The sequence below is a fragment of the Saccostrea echinata genome, unplaced genomic scaffold (genome assembly GCF_033153115.1).
Source record: "Saccostrea echinata isolate AGI-Se365-2 ecotype Australia unplaced genomic scaffold, CSIRO_AGI_Sech_v1 ptg000035l, whole genome shotgun sequence".
Taxonomy (NCBI): domain Eukaryota; kingdom Metazoa; phylum Mollusca; class Bivalvia; order Ostreida; family Ostreidae; genus Saccostrea; species Saccostrea echinata.
Genome location: NW_026889784.1, coordinates 1,741,579 through 1,763,889, shown reverse-complemented (window position 1 = coordinate 1,763,889; position 22,311 = coordinate 1,741,579). Strand labels below are relative to the sequence as shown.

General features: G+C 32.1%; 1 protein-coding gene and 1 long non-coding RNA gene across 2 annotated transcripts in view; both read left to right on the top strand.

Moving 5' to 3' along the window:
- The first annotated feature begins 5,262 nt into the window (after window positions 1–5,262).
- LOC133199747 (low-density lipoprotein receptor-related protein 6-like) overlaps window positions 5,263–22,311 on the top strand; it is a 314,855-nt gene continuing 297,806 nt past the window's right edge. Inside the window, exon 1 of the mRNA XM_061335607.1 lies at window positions 5,263–5,492. Coding sequence (XP_061191591.1) covers window positions 5,395–5,492 — 98 coding nt within the window. The 5' untranslated portion in view covers window positions 5,263–5,394. The remainder of the gene's footprint in view (window positions 5,493–22,311) is intronic.
- On the top strand, window positions 6,067–21,261 carry LOC133199735 (uncharacterized). The gene is made up of 3 exons (XR_009722823.1): window positions 6,067–6,123; window positions 18,361–18,582; window positions 21,153–21,261. It is a non-coding gene; the product is annotated as an uncharacterized LOC133199735 (long non-coding RNA).

Sequence of the window (22,311 nt, the reverse complement as noted above, 5' to 3'; positions counted from 1 at the left end):
TAAACAATTTTTCAAAATGCTACTCCTCCTACAGTTTTGATCTGATTTCAGTATAACTTTGCACAGAAGTAGACTACACTAAGATACATAATTCTGTGTATCGGTTTTTGATTTCGATGAACGGTGTTGCCATGGTTGCTAAAAATAGAAATTTCTGTGAAAAACATTCAAAATGCTACTCCTCCTACAGTTTTGATCTGATTTCAATATAACTTGGCACACAAATAGACTACACTAAGATACATAATTCTGTGTATCAGTTTTTGATTTCGAGGAACATTGTTGCCTTGGTTACTAAAAATAGAAATTTCCTTGAAATACCTTCAAAATGCTACCCCTACAGTTTTGGTCTGATTTTAGTATTACTTAGCATACAAGTAAACTACACTAAGATTCATAATTCTCTGTACCAGTTTCTGATTTCGATGAACAGTGTTGCCATGGTTACTAAAAATAGAAATCTTGAAATACTTTCAAAACGCTACTCCTCCTACACTTTTTGTCTGATTTCAGTATAATGTAGCATACAAGTAGACTACAGAGATACATAATTGGTGTTATTGTTTTTTGACTTTGTTGAATGATGTTGCCATGGTTACTTAAATCAAAATTTCAGTAAAATTGTTTTAAAAGGCTACTCCTCCTACAGTTTTAGTCTGGTATAATAATAAATCTTGCCAAAAAGAGACTAAACCAAGGATCATTATTCTATTTATTGCTGTTGCAAAGTTTCAAGTCCAAGTGCTACTTTTATCTTCCTTTATAAATACAACCAGTAGAGCTACAGTCTCATCAGAGACTTCTGGTTTCAAACGGACCTACTCCTCTGAGGAAACCTATCAGATGTAACATCCAAAGTGCTGAAATGGAATATAGACATAAATTTGCAGAGTGTATTAAAGGAGAACGTCTCAGATTTGAAGGGTTAAGTGTCTATTCCGAAAATAGCCCAAGCAATTAAGTCGACGTCTAATATCGTTAGGTTGAAGAAAAAGTATCATATCAATTGAAAGTATTTATAAAGAATGAAATAAACATATGATTGTATATTTTTAAATTGCCCCACTTTGCAATATAAATATGTTACTGCATTTATCATACTTATTTAACAATATAATTATCATTGGCTTCTTTGTGCATGTAAAATTTACTGTAATTTTTGACAGAATTTTACTGTATTGATAAAAATAAGAGAACGTATTAATTTTACATTTAATCTTACTCACGGCATGAATTCAGCGTCTTGGTGCAAAGAGTCAGAGAAAAAGGAAGACTGTCTTTATTATTGATTTATGAATCCAAATAGAAACACTAGACGGCTACTTAATAATTTACTTTAAAAGACAAACTTTTCGTATGAATAAATGAACATGTAAAAAAAAAGTTTTGATATTCTATTTATGAATCTATATGTAAATTAAGCACTTAGATATTTCCTCATTTTCTTACCTATAAAAGAAAAAGATTACACAAATTTTTGATCTTTGATAAACTTCAATCTTCTTGTGGATATAAAAACACTACTTTTATTGTATAGATGAATGCATGACATAAAACATTATATTACATATTTTCTGGTTTTGCATGATGTGTATAAGGAGCCTATAAACAAAACTTCCCCCTTTCTAACGCAAAGGCTTGCCCAACTTCTTGTTAACTTTAACGGTTGTAGGCATTAGAGTTTCATGTGTTTGTTCTTCCTTAAAAGATGTTTATTTCACAAGTCATAGCATTCTTGGCAATACTAACAACTGAAGGATATTCCTGTTTCGGTAAGTTTATAAGATTTCTTACATCGCATTTAAGTATTGAGCATATGTTTTGTAAATGTTTTTCTTGTTTATTTCATTTTTTTTTTATTTGTTTCCTTTTTCATTTGATTTTTTTCCGTTTGCCTTTCGGAAATGTATTTGCTTTCATGATTTATTTTATAATTTATGAATAAAGTACATGTAAGCAGGTGGAAACTATAGGGCTTGAGCATTAACAATTAAAATTGTACGCACAGCGGTACGTAATGTTAGTTCACCTTTTGTTTAAGATATAATCAGGAAAAGTTTATGTTTACATTTTGGTTAACTGACTAATATTTCAAAGTTGGCAATTTCAAGTCAAATGTTCCATTTTAGCATGACGATTTAAAAAAAACACAACAAATTTTGTTTTTCCAAATAATTCATGGCCAATTCTGAGCGGCTAATACGATTTCTAAAATCTGACATTGAGAACTTGACAATAAAGTCAATTTAAATAAAATCAACCCACAACTCACAAAAATAAGCAAAAACATTTGTTAGATTCTGCGACTTTCACCTGAACATACAATTTAAACCATGAATTTCTAAAAAAAAATGAACTATTATTTAAAACTAAAGAGTCAAAGTTATAAAAAAAAAAACAAAACCCAATGCCCTTAACAATAATGAAAGATGAAAAATTCCTGTTCTGATTTCAGACCTTTGAAAGAGATTGATCAGTGTTGATACTGATTTTTCAATAATAGAGAACAAGTTGTGTTTGTGAAACACCGATGCCCCCGTGTGACAGCTCATTGTCAAGGTTAGGATTAGTTTTTTTTAAAACGTAGGTCAAATTCCAAGGTCATTAGGTCAAAAATGTTATTACGCAGAGAAAGGTCTTGTAACAGGGAATAAGCGTGTGAATATAAAAGTCCAAGCACCAACAGTTCAAAAGTTACGACCAAATGAAATTTTTTTTCAAAAGAAGTTCAAAATCCAATTAAGGTTAAAACCAAGAGAACCGAATGTTAGTACCCACAGGAAAGTCTTTGCAAGTAATTAGAGGGGCATTTGAAAAGTTCTGAGAACTGTTTGATAAAACATTAACTGTTCAATGGAAATGACTGAGTTTGATATCACTGGACAGATCACAAAAATATATATATATTGTGACGTCTTTGTAATTTTTATTATGTAATAACTCCGAAAATGACGTCAGAATTCGAATGTCTAGCATACTGACCAAAAAATGACGTAACAAGAGGCACAATTTTAATGAAGTAAAATTTTTATGTGAACGTTTGTTCATTACTCGGATGAACTCTAACGGACACAACTACCAGTTGGAAGGATATTTACATAGACTACAGTCTAATATTTACATTCAATATGTATTTTGCTTATAAAGCATGAGGAAAGCTACGGCATTCAAAACACCATAACATGGACAGGGGTTCAAAAGGTTAACGTGTGCGTTTTATTTTGACGTCACAAACGTTTAACGCCGTGGAAGTGCAGCGTCATAAACGAAAATCAAATTTCACGCTCAGGTTGAACAGAAAGTGTTGCAATGGCTCTTCCATTAAATGTTACCTAACCAAAGGATAATACAGGGATTTTGAAATAAAAAACACCTTTGCAATCAAGGCAAGGAGTTAAAAAATATAAATATAAGCATTGAATCATTATTTTTTGAAAGATATAGTCTCATAACTGCAACGATGTGTGCACACAAATTATCATAACGCGCTAACGCGCGTTACTCAATTTGTTTACACACCGTTGCAGTTATGAGACTATATCTTTCAAAAAATAATGATTCAATGTTTAATTATATGGAGGTTATATTCAGGAGCTCCTTTAGTTCTGAGGTGGTTTATGTAGTGTGTCAAACATAGCATCCTATTATCGAATCTCGCGCAAAATATTGGGTAAAAAAGACGCTGCTCTGAAAACCCCCCACAAAGTTTACAATCACAAGAGAACAGTGGACGGTGTTACAGAATTTGCTGGCATTAATTTTAACCAATTTTGCGGGAACGATTAAAGCTCAAGAGAGGTTAAGCTAAGGATGTCCCATATTTTCTCGTAAAAACCAAAATCGCGCCAGTGTATTTCTAACCCCACCGTAACTTGATATGTTCGAAAATTTAAAAACATGGAAAATAAATAATAGATAAATAATAATAATAATAAATAAATAGTGAGTTTTGGATTGTCGTAGTTGAAATAATATGAAAAAGTACGCGCAGAAACTGGTTCGGGGGGAAGACGTTTGTAAGGGTAAGAGTCCTGATACTCAAGATACAAGAACATTAAGAACAAAACTGCATTATTACACTTCAGTTTTATACAGAATATGTTTTAATACACTGGAGAACTATATAATAGACCAAAAATCCAGCTATATCATATAAATAAAATCTTTTATGAAGATTTTATGAGGATAACATTGCTGTGCTTATAAACCAAGCAAAAAAAAAAAAAAAAAAAAAAAAAAAAAAAAAAAAAAATATGGAATTGCTGATTTACCGAATCATTCTTATTGTCATACTCTACTTCCATGCAAATTCTCTTTGAAATATATCTTTTCAAAGACGCCTTTGACAGCACTTTTTCGATGTTCTCATGTGGACAAAAAACGCTACTTACCAGTATGCTACACATTAGAGATAGCTTTTTTAGAGTTATTTCGTCATAAGAAAATGACGTTCATATAAGTGCAAATTTTCCAGCTCTTTTCAATGGTATCAAACTTGTTCACTTCTGTGAAATGGTTCATATTTTAGCAAGCAGTTCTTAGAACTTTTCAAATGCCCCTCGTACATAGATAAAATATGAAAGCTCTAGTACAACTGTTCGAAAGCTATTGTCAAGATTAAAGTTCTAGTATCTGCAAACGTGAAGAAAGGAGACAGAAAGACAGAAAGACGGACCCACGAAAATTCCCCTAGATTCAGAGTAGCGGGCTATAAATTGAACACAAATTAGGTTAAAATTTGTTGCGATCGAAACAATGTGCATGAAAATTATATACACTACACTTTAAATAAGAAAGTGGAACTCTCTTCCAATTTTGTCTTAATTTTTCATTTATGTAGAACACATAGATCTCCAAGAAGGTTTATCAAACGATTAAATCGAAACTAAAATCTTTACGTAGAAGTCAAATTATACTCTCTTTAAAGGAAAAATGTCTGAAATGTATAATTTTAAAGTTTGTCAATTCAATTTTTGTACTTGACTGTCAACTAGCAGATCCAGTATATTCATAACTCAACGCAAACGTAATATTACAGGTATCCCTGCTAAAAGGGGACTCATTATTGGAATGTGGAATCCTGCTTCGCTGGTCACCATCACAGATATACCCAGATATCAAACAGAATATTATGATAATCGCACAATATATTTGAAACCTCCAAATATTCAAGTTTATAGTATTACGTCTGATGAAAAAAATAAAGTAGTTTTTTTTGCTATTCACCACCATATTTTTGCGTTACATAACTTTACTATTCCGCCAAAAAAATCAACATCTCTTGAATCAGTTACAGTTGCTTACAAAGGAAAATCTGCAGCTCTTGGACAAATTGCCTTTGACTTTGTTTCCAATAATCTGTACTGGTGTGACTCGCTTTTAAAATGGATAGGCATGAAACCAGCATACGACCATAATAATACTACATATAAAATTGTCGTTCAAGATGATTTATTTCAGCCGGAAGGATTGACACTAGATCCCGAAGATGGGTAAGATAAATAATATCTTTAAATTGCAACACATTAAGATATACAACTAAAATTCACGTAAATGCATCATATGCGCAAAACTATCCAAGACTTAAATGCATGTAAAACTTGCAGCATAGAGTATTCTGTGGATAAAATCGTTTATTTCCATTTTATATATGAAATATCAAATTCTACTTCTTGAGTATAGGAAAAATTTCGTTTCCTATATATATATATATATATATATATATATATATATATATATATATATATATATAGTTATACAAGAGGCGTGTTATGGGATATTTGGCGTATCTCAGACTCACGTTGTGGGATCCTTAGGTGGTTTATGGGTCATCTATATTTTGACCCATAAACCATGTACTCTAAACTTCACAGAAATGTTGGAAATGCTATTCCTACCATAAAAAACAAAAAAAATAATTTTTTTGACCCATAAGGATATATAGAAAAATGTCCCACAACGCAAAATCTATTTTTAGAACAGTCGGTCTAAGTCCCTCGCTTTCAACATTTTGTGTATCTATAAATGTCAATTGGAATATCCCACAATACGGTGTAGCGATACACGCAATGCATTGTGGGAGGACAATGGCGGCGTTTAGCAGGGGTAAAGAGCTGTAAGACAGTAAGTATCTTGTTATTATTAGTAGAGCAATTGAATATAACACATATTTATGATAATTAGACGAGAGAACGAGGAACTTTCGAACTTGTTTGATCGTAAGCACAGTTTAAGGTTGGTCGCGGGTTTACTGCATAAAAATTTTTACGGGAAAACATGTTCAGAAAAATTTGATATAATGTTCCTTAGAATTTGCGGCATATTATCTGAAATTTTTATTAAATTTGCCTACGTGAAGATAAGTAGCTTATCTTCTCTAGTATTATGAAATTCATAATTCTGCCCACAAAGTCAGAATGAACGGTATATTGATATAAACATTCTTCGTGCATTAGAATTAATATGCAGTAACTAGTGATGGGAATCGGTAAGAATTTCATAATCGATGATCGGGCTACTGTAACTAACTAATTATCAATTATAATCGGACATTTACAAAGTCTGTCAATTTAGTTTATCAAATGGTAAGAATGGATGAATAACTACTTTCTGTGGTGGTCCAGCTGTAGTTAGAATAATCTAACTGTGTTTCGGGACAAGCCGTAGTCCTTAGGACAATATTTTAACGATAGAACGTTCGATCTAATCCAGCTGGTTCTTCATTCATTTTGTAGAATCCAAAGTATGTCCATACCCGGGAATTAGCGTTGTTACCCGGGTATGAATACAATGTCTGTTCATCTACGCCATTACGATACACAAATAAGTTAATAGAAAAGTCGCGGCTGGAATATTTGGCTTGAAAACTATTACGCTTGTAAAATAAAATAAATAACCCGATTAATCGGAATAGAAATTTTGTAATCGAGCGCTTGGATTATGCCAACAATCGACTGATTTTCGATTATAATCGATGATTGGAACACCACTAGCAGTAACACTGCGATAGATAATATAATACAAGTAATGTTAGGATGTTCAAGTTCATTATTAAGAATTCAAGTATAACACGGTAAAGGAAAAAAAAAAGTCCACCATTGAATGTTCTTTTTAAGTCAATCGCAATTCAGTATATAGTCAGAACTCTCAAACATTTGTTCTTTCTTGTTTTTTTTTCTTTATTAATTTTTCATCATTAAAAAATGTAAAATACTTGCATTCAGCTTAAACACAGATAGCTTAATTTTGTTATAGAAAAAATTGTACTTGAAGTCTTGATACTTGTATTTCGTAATACATGTACAGTATATTAATATCTGTTTAGAGTGCCATAAAGGTCCGATATGCTGGGTGTTTGTATGAATTCATTTTAAGGGGATGAAGGACACATGGTCACATGACTGTTTAACTACATCATAGTCTCCGTTTATATAAGTGCAATATGTGTAAAGCATTAATTCTTGTATAATTTTTTGACAATTTTTTAACTTTAATTACCATCTTATATAAAAAAATTAAAAAGTTTTTACGTTCTTGTAAACATTAACAAATTATGAAAAAGATTGATCCACTCCTCTGTGTCCCTAAACTGCGTGTCCAACAAGTCGGTGACGTCATACATGATCTGTTAGTACAGCAAGATCATACTCGATGAACACAGGGGTGGTATTACAGTGGTTCCCGTTTTATCGAATAGTCAAGTTGTCAGCATAGTTTTATCCGAATAGCCGAAAATTAGAATAGCCGATTGCTCCATACCGAGTCCAAAGATAGATGTATAGAGCTACATGTATTGATAATACATCGTAGCTAGCAAATTTCAAGCTTGCACTTAGTTTTCTTTTGACATGTTTACTTAATGACTTTACTAAAAATAATTTATTTCACTTACTTATGAATTTAATATGAAATTTTTTATCAAATAAATTGACGTATAGAGTATATTCTTTGATAGATATTGCCATCTTTCTTCAGCACATGTTTACATTCCTTCTTCGATGGTCGCCATTTTGGAAAAGGAAGTAGACTAAATGCTTGACTAATAACCGTAAACTATTTTTCCCTGGATAGATTGTAAATTGAAAATAAACAAAAATATTAAATATATGTAATTGTTTCCTTTGGATTTGTTTCTTTAATACGGTTACGTATTTTATACTGTGTGTGAGTTTACCAGTCTCGTTCTTGTCTGCTGAAGAGAGATTTTGAGAGCCATGTCGAGAAAGTTGGTATGAATTTTGAGACGTATTTTTATAGAACGAGCCATTTGTGATTTTTACCATAAATTTTGCACTGAAAAGTGAATAAATATTAAGCCAATTTACCAAGTTAAACGATTGAATAGGGTTATTTCATTATCGAAGCAAATTGTCATACACAAGCTAATCAGTTCAATAATTAAAATTTCACGCCGAAAAAATTGCAGATAACTGTCATAATTAACAAGTGCATCATTGAACCCAAGCTGATCACCACAACTGTAATCAAAACATATCTATTTACTATGCCCACTATTGACACAGGTAAGGTGCCTGTGTGCGTCCAGGCGTAACTAATCCCCTCATTGTCGTACTCAAGCCAGTCAAGGTAATTGGTGTCAAACTGTGTAAACAAAGGCTTCACATACGAAGGTGGAGCAGGGCTCGACATTAATTTTTTCCCCTTACTTGTCCAATCGGGCAAGTGACCAAGACATTTACTTGTCCGAACTTCAACTTCACTGGTCCGAAATTTGTTCAATAAAGATACAATACTGTCAACTTGAAAACTAATATAAAGTCCATTACATGTGATTCATTCGTGATGTTATTGATAAATACAACAAACACTTAAAAACAAACTTTTATCTAGACTTTCTATCCTGACAACAACATAAATGTTCACAATTATCAAAAAGAACCTAAACTTCGTAACTCGACGTAACTTCATGCCCTCCTTTGCAGTAGTATGCAATTAGTGAACTTCGATCCCGATCAAGTGTGAACTCAATTACATAGCGATCCATATCGGGATCGAAGTTCGTTTTTTTATGTACTGCTTACGTCTTTACCGATGAACTTTCAATAGTCGTTCTTTTTATTATTTGAAGACTTCTTTATATTAAAATGCACTTGTCCAATCGGACAAGTGCCCAGCAATATTCACTTGTCCGTAATTTTTTTTCGCTGGTACCGGACAAGCGTTAATGTCGAGCTCTGTGGAGGTGTGAACAAAGTGCTGATTATCAAAAAACACTATGATAGTCCAAATTTTTGTATGGGATAAAACAAAATTCCAGTATTTTTTCATCAGAATATCAGGTGAAATTATTAATAAATATATAAGAAATGGTTTTGTGCTCTGATATTATATTGAAATAGCCGAAATATTCGTTAAACCGCTATCCGATAAAATGGAAGCCACTGTATTATGTAAAAACAGTTCATAATCAGTATATGATGAAATATTTTGAGAAATGGGGAACACAAAAATTATTTTGCATGGCTGATGACGGAAATCATATGTAGGTATATCTTATTTCGCTTATTTAGCTTACCTGTGACGTCATAGTTGGTTTTTCTCGTAGTCGAGAAATGTAACATGACACATTTTTGTCATGCTTATGTCCTCTTTAACGATGTCCTGTGAAATAATGAGGTCAGCTTCATCATTTGAAATTTTTACAGTTATTCAATAATTTGAAGGATTTGCATTTCAACGTAAATTAAAAAATATTGAATGATAGAATTTTTTGTAAATTACGTTTTTTATTGTTTAAGTTGTCTTAAAAACTGCGTAATTTTCCCTATCCAGATGCAGTGTGATAGACAAAACTTGCTTTTTTGAATTTTAAATCCTAGTTATACTCTGAAATAATTTAAAAGATACATGTCCACTTTGATATTTTTTACATATGCTTAAAAAATCCCATTAAGGACAGAGTAATTAGCCCGGAAACATGGAGAATTAAAACTCCACTTAGATACAGTAGGGCATAGTAATTGTCAATCAATATCTCCAAAATAAGGTAAGAAACCTAATGATATAACTGCTTTAAGATATGTGGGACATACTTAATTAGAAATATACAAAATATGAAAAAAATTGAATGACAAGTATTTTTTCAGCTCAAGGTCCTTCTCCTCCTTATTATAACATGTTTAACATGCATTTCACTGATAAATCAATTCCTTGCTAGCCTGCTTATAAATAGAGAACAACTTTATTAGATTCAAATACAAAATATTTTTTTAAAAAAGAGGAAAATGCATTTAATTAAATTTCATCCATTTTTAGTGTTTAGGGTTGATGTTATCCTTAAAATAACAAATGTGTTGTTTTTTTTTGGCTGTGATGAGCAAACATGGTGCATTACACACCTTCTCTTCATTGCAAATTTATGTGCATACATACAGCCTTTCAATTTTTCAATGTAGCAATTTACTGAAACCGTTACTTTCATTTTGCATGCCATATTTTTAACACTGAATCAATTTGATTAACCTTTAGTAGTTTAGTATCATGTTCAATATAAAATGAATTCCATGCATTTTGCATCACATTTATTATGTTTTATAAGTTTGTTCTTATACATTACACATATAATCAGAGCAGAATTAACTTATAATCCTCTAGGTTCATACATACAGTGTGCGAAACTAATCTGGAGAATGAAATAGCCCATTTGACTATCTCATTTGAAATTGGGATAGACCGTAGACAAATAGGAATGTCCAAAGAAAGTAAATTAGGAAAAAATGTGCTCTTGTTATTGTTAAATTTTTTAAAATTTATTCATTTATATTCTTATTGAAGTATCTGCTATATATTTTCATGATTATCTAGTGAAAATTAAATATAATCATGCAGTGTTCATGCATTTCACACCCCAAAAAACTGTGCAATTATTCAGACTCGTCGTATATAAACTTCACTCTGCAGACCAGCTAATATTTGTGAAAGACACAAACTCTAATTTCATCTTTATAGCTTTCCCTTTTCTCGGATTCATTATTTTATTTTCAATTTTTTTGGTTGTCTTTTTGTTGATTCAATTTGTGTTTTAATGCAGTGCTTCCTGCAGTCAGGATTTGTAGCATGCCTGATATACATAAACAGCAAGCATTGGGTAAAAATTGTACACCACTAATTCATCGAAAGATGCACAATGTTATAAATTAATAAGTAAAGAGATTTAACAACAGTTCTTTTACCATGTAAAATATAAAAGTATTAAATTATTTTTTCACAATTATTTTGTTTATAATTATGTGTTAAAAATACGAAATGGTCATTCTTGTTCAATCTCATTTTACCCATGGCCAAAATTGGGATAGAGAATTCGGTCTGTTTCAATTCGGATCGGGGTAGACCAATTCAATTTGAGATAGATTCGGACCATCGGACAGGCGTTAATACTTTCGCACACTGTACATACGCCTCGTATGGACTAGATTCTATTGCTAATTAAAGTAATTTTCAGAGAAATAAGCAGGAAGCAATGCAACATCGCCTTTGTGATGTAACTCACGTCATAATCAAATGTGCACAAAACAACCACTCGAATTGTCTAAATTGTGTACCGAAATTGATGACAAAAGCAAACCCTCGAACTACCTTACAAATGACGGATGCTTCAGCCTGAAGCAGCTGTGAAGCATAATTACCAGCTTGTCAACCTCAAAAAAGCACATGCACCGATTCTGAATGCAGATGGCATACTTGGGGTGTTAGTTTTATGTTTATAGTTTCCATACATGTTTAGGCCAAACAAAAAAATATGTTTGTTTACTGTTACATGCCGAAATAAAATAGGGCCGATAGGTAGGATTTTTTTTATTTTATTGAATTTTTTTATACACAAATTCAAATGAATTGGTTGAAAAACAAGACAGTTTTACCATTGTGTGGTGCTTTACTTTTGTTTGGGCTTGCCATATGGCAATATCTTTCTTGCCAACTGCCTTACAGCTACCACACAATGAAAAAAACTGTCTTGTATTTCTTCTTTAATTCCATGTTGCACTAACTATTTCTAGTACTTTCGATTTCAAACGCTTGACTGATTAAGATGCATGTAAAAGTTAAACCGACGAATGAGTGACTTCTGGATTTTTACGACGAAAAAAAATTTGGGTTGCCTATTAGATATAGGGTCAGTCGGGTAACTGTAAACAAACATATTTTTTTTATTATGCCTTACCTCTGATGAAAGAAAGGAGGGAGAACATAATATAGGGCCTACTACAGAAGCATTAGGAAAAACCTCAGTTATAAAACATTTTTTTGCATTTGTTTGAGATTGGCATGATTCAATTCCCACTACGGTTATTTCTAGATATTTGTGGCTTTTCCACATTGCATCTTTTGCCATTTGCTCGATTGCTAAGAGAAGTGTTGCACAACTTTTCATACAAACAGGGTTTTCTAAACATTTTGATCGTGATCATAAAAATTTTTATGACCAGGACCTGGGAAGGGGCCATATCATGTGCTGTATGTGCATACTGCCGAAAAATGGCCCAATGCATTGATGCACTGATGCCATGCAGCACAACACACATTGTTTTCTACTTTGTGAAGTTCATATCAGTCTGCTCTATCGGTACAGTATTCATCGTCGAAGGTAGATGGAATCTGTAATGTATCATATTAAAAAATTGGAACCGACATTCAACATATTTTACATCCATTGGCAAAGAAATGTTGAGTCATTTTGGATGGCTTACCACAGATTTACGAAAAAAATTTTTACCTTACAATGAAAAACCACATCATCGAAGTTTTTTATCTTTGCCTGTCCCTTGATCTCTAAATCGACAATTTAAAAAAAGTGTGTTTGGTTTAAATGTAATTTTCCTAAATACTTGCTGTGGTAGATGACGAATGATTTATGAATTTCTTAGAAACAGAAAAATCACTTTTGCTAGTCAATGTCGAATGATTTGTCAATTCCTATGGCATTCTTTAGCAACTTAAATTTAGGTGTCAAAGATACATGTATATGCATTATTATTAGCACAAAACTATGACATATTTTAGAATGACCTGAATATATTTCCTCTAGACCCCTTAAATTTCAAAATGACCCTGGTTAGTGGCTATAAATAACAGGGCCATTTGCCCGCATCTGTTGTTTTACCTTCCCAGGCACTGTATAACAACTTTTTTTACACTTATAAATAATTGAAATTAAATACAGGTACATTGATATTTTCGGAATTTCCCATATTTAACATGACAAGGATCACGTCAACACATTGCTGTAAAGATCGCTGTATTTAAAGAGGTCTATATGCTGTTTGTTTTATAATTAAATGCATTAAAGTTGACAGTTTGTCAGTTATAATGCTATATTTTCTCACAATAAGCTAGCTTACAATTAAAAAATTTATCATCTTTTAGAAATATATGTATAAAAGTTCCCACAGGTAACAAGGACTTCCTGTGTATACTGTGTGTGTATAGGTATTAACACCATACACGATCAGCCTCTGGGAAAATCTTAGTCCCTCCCCTCACCAGAGAAAACTGTTCGGTTAAAAATATCAGCCTTTAAAACTGGTCGCTGAAGAGGCTACTAGTTCTAAAATGGTAGTGGCCCATACTGATTTTTAACAGCTGGTATTACAGGCACTTGTTTTGGTAATAAATTTTTCAACCCATAGTATGATGATAACACAAGGTATCCAAATCCATATTACATTGAGTACCCCCCCCCCCCCCCCCCTTCCCCAAAATTGAACTTATTTACACTTTCAGAGGAAATGCACTGGCAAACTGTTTATTACCATTGTCCTCTACGATAATTTATCTACACAACTATCTATGACATGTTTGTCTTATTTATTAATTTTCTTTTATTTCCGTAAACAGTGTCAAAACTCTGCTCGCTGAGTGCAAAAGTCGACTTTCTTGTCTAGTCTAACTTTCAAGATAAATTTGTTGTAAAGTAAATAAAACTAATCTTTTAGTATATAATATAATTAAAACTAATTTGATATTGTATATTTAACAAGTAATCAAAACTAATTATATAAAAATATATATATATATTGTATACGCAGCTAGGTTTAGGACTCCCATACTTACATCAGCCTATATGCAGAGCTTCTGGAAATCGATTATGACGTCACAATGAAACTGAACAAATAAATCCTAAATACTAATGTTTTCTTTTTCATACACACTCAAATACAGTCTTTTCTCATAACATGATAAATATTGTAAACATAAATTGATGTGTAACTTATCATGTCATAATAACACTATTTGAATGTAGAATTTAAGCCATCTTGACCTTCCTGCACTGACTAAGATGACGTCACACCCTAGTTTGACAGACAGTTTCTCTGTACTTGAGGCGTAGATCAAGCTATTATTGTAGCTTGTAAATATCAAATTAAAATAAGTGTGATCTGACCAAAACTAAGTCATATTTTTGAATGTATTAATCAATATTTTATAGTCTAATTAGGCCTAAAAAAATTGTTTGCTTCCTGTAACATTCCCAAAAAATCAAGGGTCGGTAGGTCGGGATTTTTTTTTTTTTTTTTTTTTTGCTTATGGATAAAAGGGTCAAACATCCCCAGACTGAATTAACCAGGTGTTATATTTAAAGTGGACACCCAAAATGGCTGCTTAGCGGCAGAGAACGAAATTCTAAAAGTTGTGGGTGGAAATTGTTGTTACAATAATGATTACTCTTTATATTCAAGGTAAATGTTGACTAGGATGACATATTTTGTATCTCAAATAAAGCTACAATTAATATTTTTTGAATAAATGGAATCAGCTGATCGATCGAACCAAAGAGCAAATGCAGATTTGGCAGGAAAAAAAAATCCGCCGGGGGATAATTTGAATGGGTCGGTCGGGTTACAGGAAACAAACTTATTTTTTTTTTAGGCCTTAAATTGAAAATGTGTAGACCTCATATAAAGCCACAGTAAGGCACATTTATACATTAACTATCTAGAATAACAGGCACAGCCCCTCGAAAATCTCAAAAGTTCAACGATATCTGCTTCACTATAATTTATGAATTTTTATACGCCCGTCTTTAGACGGAACGTATTATGTTATGGCGTTCATGTCCGTCTGTCTGTCTGTCTGTTAGCCTTTCTCGTGTCCGGCTCATAACTTTAATACTATTAGGCCTAGGATTATCAAACTTTGTCAGCTGATACTTCTTTGGTAGAAGGTGTGTCACGCACTAAAAGTAGGTCGTTCTGACCTTTAATTAAGATGCTATGGCCAAATATGGAAAAATCCTGTCCGGCTCATAACTAGAAAACTATTAGACTTATAATCATCAAACTTGGCCAGTTTATGCATCTTAGGTAGAAGGTGTGTCGCGACCTATTTCAAGGTCACTGTGACCTTTAATTTAAGTGAAATTTAAAAAAAAAAAACTGTCTTTTTACTATTAAATTACACAATCCCAAAAAATGTAGAAGTGTTGCAGTATCCTTATTAAAAAGATGTTAAAATCAAGAAATACTTAATTTTTTTTCATTATATACTTTACAGCAATCTATAACAAATATAATGTTACAAGAGAAATTCCACCTCTCCCATGGGTGTAATTATCAAGCACTGGTCAAGGAGAATTTTGATAACAGAAAATTGCATGTCAAATTAGCAAGAAATTAGTTTAGTGTGAGGAGCTAACTGGTAGAGCATCTCTGATCAAGCAGGTGTTATCTATATCTCTTGGGAATTGGGCAGAGGAATCAGCCATGTTGGATTAAATAGTTTTTTTGTGGGCTAGCCTAACTTTTAAAATGAATTTGGTGAAAAGTAATTAAAACTAATTTGATACAATAATTGTATAATAAACTAATTTGATATTGTATAATAAACTAATAGATAGTCCCTACAAATCTAAGAGTCAAGCAGAAACCTTATTAAAAATGTTGCATCAAGATTACAATTTTTTTTTCTTTTTATAAATCTTTGTAACAAATTGAAAAAAAAAAATCTTTGTTTTCAAATTTAATTTCAGAATGACATAAATATTCATTTTAATTGCACTACAAAGCAGATAGCACAGATCCATTCATCCCTTGGGAGTAATGAGTGGACATGCATCCAGTTAAAGATTAATTAATGAGTTCAGTGTAGGAAGGCTAGCTGTTCTCAATCATTTCTGTTAGAGCATCTCTGATCAAGCAGTTCTTATCTGTATCCTTTGGGAATTAGACAGAAGAACTGCTGGTCAGTTTATAGCATATGTCATTTGATGGCCAGTCTTTTATTTTAAAATTAAATTGGTATAGATTAAGTTGTTAAGACTAAATTGATTTTGTTTAATATGATATTTTTATTTAATTTTTTGAAAATATCAACTAGTAAATTTCAGAGCATCATGTCTCACAAATATGAAAGATGTGTGTGTGTGTCACTGTGTGTGTGTGAGGGGGGGGGGGGGGGGGGTGCAAATGGGCATTTGTCAAGCTCTAACACTACCAGTTGAGGATCTATAATGTAATATTTGTTATAATGCCTACACCACAGGAAATGTATAAACAAAAATTGTAAGAAATGGAAAAATCTTGGAAATCCTTGTATCAAGGTTGACTTTATTTTCTTGCACTCTAAACTGTTCGTGATAATTGAACAATATTTGACGGGTGTATCATGCTGGGGCACTTTATTATACAAAGGTAGTAACATCCCTACTACTTTGAAAAGTGCCAGGAGCTGGTTGTGCGCTGTTGCTTTTTTCCGTATTTTACCATTATTTCAATGCATATTATGTCAATGTAGGAAGTTTATCAAAAATTTTACATAAATTAATTCTCAGGCATGGGGAAGTTGCTCCCAGCACTTTTCAGGTTAAGGAATTTGTCTTAAAGAAAACAAAATTAATTTCATAGTGAAAAGATATCCATATATCGTTGTACTTTATGATCTTTGTAGCCATACATATTTTTTGTAATTTTAAACATGTCACTTGACAAACAGCTGATGTAAGTAAAGTTGCTTTGGCCGAACTCGGCAAAGACCTCATATATATGAGGGTTGTCCCAGAAAACACAAACTTTTTGTATATTTCAGAAACTATTTGACCAGAACTAATAATTTTTTGCAAGTTGTTGGAAAATGATATTTTCAGTATTATGACAAAATATTTTAGGCTTGTGATGTCATTAATATGTAAAAACGGCATTTAAAGGGTGTTAAATATCGGTGGTCTGCACACTGCAGTTTATTGACTTTTAAAAGTAGCATTGTCAGTGAATTTTTCTTTATTACCAGGCTATACGGAAATATAATGTCACAAACTTTACCTCCATAAATACTCTTTGATCTAGCTGATATACTTGTGTATGAAAATTCATTAATTTGATATCATTAATGACAAATATATGACGTTATATGCCAGAACACTTTTAATTAGATATTGTTAAAAATGGTGACGTTTAGTGATAATTTGGAGCACAAATTATTAAGCAGCACTGTCTTTAAAACGGGATAGGACTCTTGCCCATACGATGAAAGAGATATTAGTGCTGGAAGAGACATTTTGTAGACCAAAAGAAATGAAGACAAACTGAAAGTCCTGAGCTTTACGTCATAAGCCTAAGCCAAGGCCATCGTTAAACAATGTGAACTGTTAGGTTTATTATCGGAATTGAGAAATTGTCTATTGAAAGAATTAATTCCACAATCTTTTAGCAACACACGCCATATTTGAGATGCATTACTTGGTAAATAAAATAAAATTAAATACTGTGCCGAATTTATGCTTAAATAAACTAATTTTATCAGAAGCACATTTCCAGAAAAAATTCACAAAAATGTTGATCATGATCTATGCCTATTTTTAACTTTACAGTATTAGTGAAACAAAAGATATTGAAAATGTTCACGTATTTCTGGGACAACCCTCCTACATATGCAAATAGTAGAATTCCCATTAATCAAAACTCATGCTGTAAAAAAAAAATCAACACTATATTTATTTTCTCGGAATATTTTTAGGCGTATTATTTCCTGTGGGCATCCTTAACCTTGCTGCGTTATGTTTTTTATTTGGATTTTTATATCTTTACAACAAATTGCAGAGTGTCATGTCTCACTAGGATGACAATTTTTTAGAGTAAAGAATAACATAATTTTCTTGCACTCTAAAATGTGTACGATAATTGAACAATATCATACAGTGGCAGGGATTTTTATTACTCTTGCAAATTGTATGAAACAAAAATTATTTTTGGAAAAATACATTGTGATTCATATATTGTGACTACTATATTGTGATTGTTGCATAAAACCTGTATTGTTCCTGCAGTCCTAATATTTCATCATATATGTTATTATGTTTATATGTAACTTTAAACTTTTTATTTATGGTTTTCATTATCATTTTACAAGCATTGATGCATCTGACAGCTTCCAAAGGCTTGGAAAGTAGGTTAATGATGCAGCTATAGACAACCCCATCTTATGCATGTTATGAGAAGTTAAAAGTGTTTAACAACTACTCCAGGCTTTTTCTTTGCAAGAAGGGATATTGATAGAGGGAAGGAGATCAGATATGACTATGGTGATCCCATGCCCAATGGACAATCTTCCTTGGAGTTCATCACTCATCAGGTAAATATTTAGAATAATGGATTTTCAAATTTGATACGCTGCATCCTCTTTGTAGTGCATTTTTTTTTCAATGTTCTTGAGAGGTCAAGAGATGAAAAATGTTTTACCCAACAGTGTTCCAAGTCACACTTACTTTCAGGTCACTAAATGAGGACCTAAAAAAAATTTTGGCCACCATTTCAGAATATTTCACTTGCCATAATGAAAATATTTTGTGAATAACAATAGTAAAACAAGGAACTAACACCCTGTATGTTTTATGTCTTTACTAAATCAAAGATGTAAGGTATTACTGTGACTATAAACAATTTGCTAGGTTTAAGGAAATATTTTTATTAGTACAACCACCCTTATGGTTGTACAGTACACAGAGGAACACAAGAAGACTGATCCTAGAATTAAAATTTATTCAAAAGAAAATACCAAGTTTGACACTTATTGAGACAGGACTTTGCCAGCTGTTTGTCATGTTTACTTATTATTACATAGTACGTACCTAACCCATTAAACAGTCATTATTAATGCTGCCAAAACACTTAATTAGTTGTAATATGCAAGCAATTGACCAAATGTTTCAATAACAAGGTCAGGTTCTAAAAAGTTTATGATGTTTGGATGCCATTCTGTCAGGGACGTATAGTATAGGTCCGTGGTTCCATCAAACTGTATAAGTAGTCACTATTAAAGCATGCTGTCATAACATTACGACTTGATGATTAATGATTTTTTTTGCGGACAAACAGACAGATGGATGCACAGGGCAAAAACTATATACCCCCGAATCTACGATTACAAGGGCACTAAAATTGATGTTCAGCAGATGCAAGTTTCTGAAGTTTACATCACGTACATTGAAATATATTAATTTGTGAACTTTTTTTCCAAGAATAGGAAAATAGCAATTGGTGAAAATGATGAATTAATTAAATTGATGGGGAAAAAACAACATCTTTTTGTGATCCATATTTTAGATAAGACCAAAAAAATAGTCTTGTTTCCTGCTACCAGCCTGAAAAAAAAAAATAGGGTAGGTAGGTAGGAAAATTATTTTATTGTATATTTTCATTTTATTTTTTTTTTCGACAACATTTTTTGGATATGAACTAATAAAAGATAAAATTAAACATGTCACAGGTCAATATTGTCTTTTAAAATCAAATTTCATGTCTTTTGACTAAACTCAAGTGGTATTCTATGAAAGTCCACATTTAAAACAAGAATTTCATGAAATGCTTGTTTTGTTTTAACACAGAAAACGATTATGGTGACAGAACGATGAAATTCCGGAAATTCGAGATTTTTTTCTTCCAAAATTTAAAAAAAACAAGACTATTATTTTTTTTTGGCCTAAATAAAGTAAATTATTGAAAATAATACCTCTAAGACAAGGTTAGAGTGATTATTATTATTGGATTACAAGATCACCTTGATATGAAATATATGGAGATAACGAACAGTATTCAAGCTCAAAAGTCCATTATACAATACAAAATAGGAGCAGAGCAAACACGGACCTCAAGCTCAAAAGTCCATTATACAATACAAAATAGGAGCAGAGCAAACACGGACCTCCAAACATCAGAGGTGGGATCAGGTGCCATGGAGGAGCGAGCATCCCCTGCCGACCGGTCACACCTGCCGTGTGCTCCTTGTCATGATTGGGAAATAACGGAAAAATCCGTCGACAATTCAGTGTGTAAATAATGGTCTAACAATTAGTATGAAAAACGTCAGTCAGCATTTGACTCAATGATAAATTGTATTTGCTGACAAGGTCATTGTATCGACCATAGAACTTACAAAATGATGACTTTAAATGAGACAGCTGATATTTGATTATATGTACAGGATCACCTCTTTGCCTCATGCTATAATAAATATATTTACCTAGGTTACACATATCCTTAAAGTTCTTAGTATTGAACAATTGCAGTAATTTATACGTATGGATGTTTTTTTTAAAAAGAAATAATTTGCATTGATAATCTCGATAAACAGGACATACTAGTAGAATGTGATATTCATCCTCGACACAAGTATGACACAAAAAAACATTTCCAGTGGGATCTGTTTGCTTTATTATATCCAGTTTCAATAGCTAAAAGGTGTGAAGATAATCTTAACTTTGATATACATTTTTGAAACTTAGTCAGAATTGAATTTCTTAAATAATACGGTAGGTAAAACCCATCAAGTAGATATTTATAGGAAGAACATTTCTGCGAACTTTGAAGTTTAGTATATTTCTTGTTTAGCCTGATCCAAGATCCTTTTATAAATTGTCATAATGGTCCTTACAATTAGGGTCTACCTAATAGGACTTCTCAGTTGATTGTACAATTTACACCTGGGTGACCATTGCCCTTGCTGTTTAGTGTTATATAAAAAAACAATTAGTTTATTTGATATTTTTTATTAATTTATTTTATGTTAAGAACATTTATTTAATAGCATGTTAAATTTCTATTCAAAATGCATCGAAATAGCATACATTAAAGGTATCTGAATGTAGTTGTAAAATATAAAATAAATATAATCACAATTAATTTTGTTTTGCACATATATTATAGGAAGCATTTTGGAGGCAAACCCTGTTGCAGCATTTCTACATGTTCCACAGATTGTACAGACTAGTCAGGACCTTGTAAATTCTTATGTTCAACAGCTTAGGCAATTTAGTACAGGTATGTGTAACTCTTCTGAAATATAGGAGGAAATTTCAATACAAGACTTGTAGCATAACTTATATTACATTGTCAGTTCTTCTTTGCATGTTCCTTAGATTGGATTATTGAGGCAGACCCTGATGGAAAACTTGCACATGTTCCACAAACCAGTGAAGACCATTTTGCAGAATATAAACTTTTTCCGCAGATAAGTCAAGACCCTAATGGTGTTCATGTGTGTGTGGTTAATTATTTGCTCTGAAGCTGATATGTGGACTGAATATAAAACTGTCTTTTTCTACAGTTAAGTCCATCTTAATCTGAAAATACTACCGGTACATTTTGAATTATGCTTTATTATGCAAAAAAAAAAATAATTAGTTTCAAATATGAAAAGTCTGTTGATACACTGCTTTGCAATTCCAAAAGTGATAATGTGATAAGTTTTGATGTGAATATGTGACATGTGCCATTATCAATTTTCATAAATAAAATCAAATACAAAGGCCATTCCAATTTAATGTTTTGCTTGTCGGACCCGCACGCTCTTATTTGAACAAAGCTATACAAATAATATTAATTTAAATCTCCTGCACCTGGGAAATTCTGTGCCAGTTTCTGTTTTATTTCCGCTCTATTTTTGATAATTTAAATCTGTTTACTCTACAAATCAGAAAAAAGTAGAAAAAATATAATTGTCACTCAATTTTTTTCATGTTATGCCTAAAAATTTTGCGTACAAAAAAGTAATAATATTATTATTTAATCTCTTGCCCGCTCTTACTTTTTTCACCAGATGTGCGACGAACAAGAAATTAAATTCGCGTGGTGAAATTATGTTTTAATAAAACTCATTAAAAGCTAACTGTCTTATTTTTTGGATTCATGATGTGATCAATCGAGTGGCTTGCGTGATAATTTGCATAAACGCCAAAGGCGTTTATGCATAAAATTATCACGCAAGCCAATCGATTGATCATCATCATGAATCCAAAAAACCTGATAGTTATTCCTTATATTTACATGCTCCTGATTCTGCAAATTCCCATGCTAATAGCCCCGC